We start from the raw sequence: 4,801 nt of genomic DNA, 5'->3' as shown, positions 1-4,801 counted from the left end.
GCCATTTTGTAACCCCCCTCTGCCCAACCTCTGGATACGGCCCTGCCCCTAATGCCACCCAACAAGGTGCTAATTCCCAATTATCAGAAAGTGAAAGGTACTCAAAGACTTGTCAGACACTCATTGATGCTTATCCAGATGACATGAACAACACTTTGTCTACAGAGCTTCAGCAGTTCCATTCATATGTTCTTCATAAGTTTAAAACAAGCAAGAAAACATCTTTCACTCACATGCAACTTTACAACACAATTACAGAAGACAAACTAGAGAGTGTCTTTCCAAATGTTGAAATTGCCTTAAGAATATTTTTAACATTAATGGTCACCAACTGCACAACAGAGAGGTCTTTCTCCCAACTGAAACGTGTAAAAAAACAAATAGATTGACTCGTAGTCAGATTGTCAGAATGAAGGTGTACATGCATGTACGCTCAAAATTGCTTCAAATACCATCTCCTGCAATCTACATTTTAAAAAATTTCTGGGGGAGGACCCCCATACCCCCCGCCTGTTTATCACCACCCTCCTTGAAATCATACATAATTTTTTGTACTGCTGCAACCTGCATTGTATATTTGGTCAGACAGGTCAACAACTAAAATGGACTGGGTCCGTGTGGAAAGGAGGGGGGCACCAAGATTGGTCAGTGCTTAGGGCACCAGTGAGCCTTAATCCGCCCCTGCTTGTCCCTAAACCGACCGACCAGGCTCTTCGACTGTTACACTGTTACTGTTAGCCACGTAGTGTTAAGCGAGATGGGAACTTGTGGCTACCTTGGCCCCTGAAATCTACACACTATGGAGTAAGAATCGACTGTGTCAACCAAAACAACTGTTTGCCATTGCTTGATTATGGATAGTCATGTATGGTGATGAAGATCGTATATGCACTATACACGACATATTATATACACGACTTATGCACACACACAAAAACATCTTGAATATACTAATATATGTTACATGTTTATATTTATCTTGACATATGAACTATAATGCAACGTCTTTGCACGTTAACATTTGGTCTTGTTTGGTCCTATCTGATGAATTCATCTTGTCTTTTACACATTTCAGAGAGTGAAGCGGGCCGGATGGATTATCAAGGAGGTTCGGGATGTGGAGAGCGTGGCTGACCACATGTATAGGATGGCCATCATGTCTATGCTACTTGACTGCAGGCATCACCTAGACAAATCCAAGCAAGTAGGCTGGTGTACCGGTATCGGTGGTGTATATTTTATTCAAACGAATTCTGATTTCCAACTGACATATTCGCCTGGAGTGATTGATTTGACATTGTCACTCTGGCTAATCATTGTTGCAATAGGAGCATTCTAAAAATGCACCATGAAATTTTCAATTTGGTGCATGCAATTTAGAAAGCACAGAAACCACTCTAGCCTTTCACAACCAAACAATATCCAATGGTAGACACGGTTATCTCTTTCAGGCGCAGGGGTGAATTTCTTCTGACAGTCGTATGGGAGTGTTTGCTTCTTGTAACTTTTGTTATTATTGCTTCCCGGCGATACTTGGTGAATGTTCAGCTATTTCAACTTACTGTGGCTATTATGTTTTGTCTATATCTCCGTTGGATACTAACCACCGGATTTTGAGTACTTGGATTGCTAGTGGGTAACTATATCATGTCTAGCTATAATAAGTAACGAATGTCGATTGTGTAACATAACGAAGGGGCATTTGTCGTTAACAGATGTATCAAGCTGTCGCTGGTTCATGACTTGGCCGAAGCCATTGTTGGTGATCTGACACCACATGATAATGTGGAGAAGGCGGAAAAGCATCTACAAGAAATGGTGTGTACCCAAAAATTCAATTCACCATGATTCTCACAGATTAGTACAACTATCAAATATCTGTAGTACACTATTGCTAGCCTTATTTTGTCTGTTACATGCATCAGCTTAGATTTAGCAATAGATGGCAGCACTTAACTGTATACATACCAGAAAGCAAGTATGAGAATGATGGAGATGAGATTCGGCATTCAGTAACCACGGTAATAATGAGTTGTGTTGTGTTTTCAGCGAGCGATGCAGCATGCTTGCAGCTTACTCGACAAAGAACCGAGTGAAGAAATCTATAGTTTATGGGAGGTACGTATAGCCAGATACCACGTGCAATTCTCAACATATCTCCACATGTTATAGTGTAATGTTCCGTGACACGCTGTCATGTGTGAGTCGTTGAGATACACACATAGTGAAGAGAAGAGGGAGGACTACAACTATGGCTATCAGAAGCAGCGCATACTCATATCAGTCGGCTGCCCAAGCCAGTCTTCTTTCTCAATGCACGCTGAACTTTCGAAACATGGTAAAAAAAAAGGTATGAATTCTCAATGGGGGAATTTTAGCAGCGAACTTATACATTTCCTACAGTGGCTTTCAATATTCATGCCCCGGTCACCAGATGGTTAGCTTAACTCAGAGATGGCAATATGCACACGAAATATATTGTGCACGGTTAACGGGCATGCGTAATACACGTACATGACACCCACACACCCGTACATATAACTCCCCCGCTCCACACAGCCTGTCCACCATTTCGCAGGAATATGAGGCACAGGAAACGCCCGAGGCGAGGGTCGTGAAGGATCTGGATAGGTTCGACATGGTCCTGCAGGCGTACGAGTACGAGCGGTTAGAGGATCGGCCCGGAGAGCTCCAGGATTTCTACCGGTCGACACAGGGTAAGAGGATGGTGGCGTGAAAAACACCTGGGGGGGGGCCGTCGTCAGAAACTTTGCAAATATTCATGACTGTCATATGTACGTATACATCAGAAGTAGATAATAGAGGAGTGTGACTTCAATAAACAAGGGAAATTCGTCATTTACTAGCCTTAGAATACCTACGATTTACTACGCGTATCTCAACCAACTTGAGCTCAAATCGTACACAGTACATCGACATCGTCGCAACACTCGGCGAGCTAATCTTTGACCTATTTACAGCTGGTATGCCCCCCACGCACGCACGCCCACCGCAATCAGCAGCAGTTCCAGCTCCAATCTCCCAGCGAGCCACACCGCATCGCCGAGGGCACAAGAGTGTGCAAGAGTCTTTAGTAGCTGCCTATTGTTTCAAGTTAGGCGGGTTATGGATTCGTTTTGCTGTCAACAGAATGGAGAATCGTGTCGAACGTTTTAGTCTGTATCTCTGGATTGCGGGTGTATACGAGGAAACGATTTTGCACGATGCTAGGCGAATGTACTGTGTACGATTTGAGCTCAAGTTGGTTGAGTTACGCGTAGTAAATCGTAGGTATTCTAAAGCTAGTAAATGACGAATTTCCCTTGTTTATTGAAGTCACACTCCTTCCCTATTATCTACTTCTGGTATACATATACGGCTGAAATACGGAATGTCCTAACTATTGCACATCTCTTTAGAAAGTTATGACATCTTAGGCTAACGATGTCATAACGCTTTATGTTTCTGGCAACGGGCTATTGGCAGATGTCACTAGATACGGCAGATGTGTCAATGTTGTTGAGACTTCTCTCAGACTGTGTTGATCAGATATGGAAGATTGCAACATTTCCAGAACACGTGACATCACTATAGTATAGTATCATATATAACACTATACGTACTTGTATCGTTTTAATGAGTCATGTTTTTTCTAATCACGAGCTTTTGACCGTGTGTAGGCGAAACGTTGCTAATGTGAACTCGAGTTCTTCAAATATCGTCTTGCAACATGGTATAGTATATAAGGTTTAAAGTGGCCACTAGATGGCGGAACCATATACACACTGATACCGTCAGGAGTGCATAATGACAAAATTTGTCAATATTCACCCCTGATACCATATATCATATACAGCACTGTTTTCCACATGTGTTTCACTGTTAGTCACATCTTTCTGTCGTGGCGCAGGGTCTTTCAAGCATCCGGACGTCATCGCGTGGATGTCCGAGCTGCATAGGCTCCGGGGAGAGTTCCCAGCGGCGGAAAAGAGCGGTGACTGACGGGGGGTGTCCTTTCACAACAGCTCATCCTCATCTTCTCATGCTTTCTTCAAGTTCCTGATGTGCATCTGTCCCCAGCGGGTCAGGAGGTGCATTCCCAGGGGAGTCCTAATTGAGGATTCTCGAAGAGAGAGAGATGCTCGGTTGCTCATTTTCGCAGCAAGTGAACTGAAGATCGTTCAGTTGATTCTAAACTTTTTATAACCTAGACTCATTCAGCGAGTTATTGTGATAAATTCAATGCATTTCCAGTTGAGGTGAATTTGTATAGAAGGGTGTTATGCTTTACACGAATGCCATTAAATTTTAACGTATAATATTACGTTGTACACACAATGCCAGTTAGCTACGGTATCAAGCCACAGTTTTTCTGCTGAATAGGTTGTAATTATTTCTGTGAAGGCCAGTTTTTCAAAGTCACTCTATTATTTGTTTATTGGTGCATATCTCCTTAGGTAGGCATGTCGGTAGTTCGTAGTATGTATGTAATATAAGAAAAAGATCTATATTACCAGAGAAATGAGCATAGGGAATAATTAGTATTATTGCAATCCAGATACCATGAATAATTAATGGGTTTTGACTGTTTCGGACTATGGAAAACGTTAGAAAATTTAGTGGATTGGATTCCACTGCTAGTATTGTTAAAAAATATCCTAAACTCGTTTAAACTGCCGAACAATGAAACTCGTAGGAAACACTTTAGTCTCCACTGGCTGTATTTTTTTTACCATATACAAATATTTGTGAAGTATAACTGTAACTGTATAAAGGAAATAAAATCTACTTGTGAAATCTA

General features: G+C 42.0%; 1 protein-coding gene across 1 annotated transcript in view; it reads left to right on the top strand.

The window, feature by feature from the left end:
• The window catches only part of LOC106816553 (HD domain-containing protein 2-like), a 13,512-nt gene extending 8,711 nt beyond the window's left edge, over positions 1 to 4,801 (top strand). The window contains exons 2-6 of the mRNA XM_014821178.1: positions 1,076 to 1,200; positions 1,716 to 1,818; positions 2,050 to 2,118; positions 2,579 to 2,717; positions 3,911 to 4,801. Coding sequence (XP_014676664.1) covers positions 1,076 to 1,200; positions 1,716 to 1,818; positions 2,050 to 2,118; positions 2,579 to 2,717; positions 3,911 to 4,002 — 528 coding nt within the window. The 3' untranslated portion in view covers positions 4,003 to 4,801. The remainder of the gene's footprint in view (positions 1 to 1,075; positions 1,201 to 1,715; positions 1,819 to 2,049; positions 2,119 to 2,578; positions 2,718 to 3,910) is intronic.

Source organism: Priapulus caudatus, unplaced genomic scaffold, assembly GCF_000485595.1.
Source record: "Priapulus caudatus unplaced genomic scaffold, Priapulus_caudatus-5.0.1 Scaffold1414, whole genome shotgun sequence".
In the NCBI taxonomy this organism is placed as follows: Eukaryota; Metazoa; Priapulida; class Priapulimorpha; order Priapulimorphida; family Priapulidae; genus Priapulus; species Priapulus caudatus.
The sequence above is the reverse complement of the archived record's forward strand: the minus strand, read 5'-3'. Positions and strand labels throughout refer to the sequence as shown.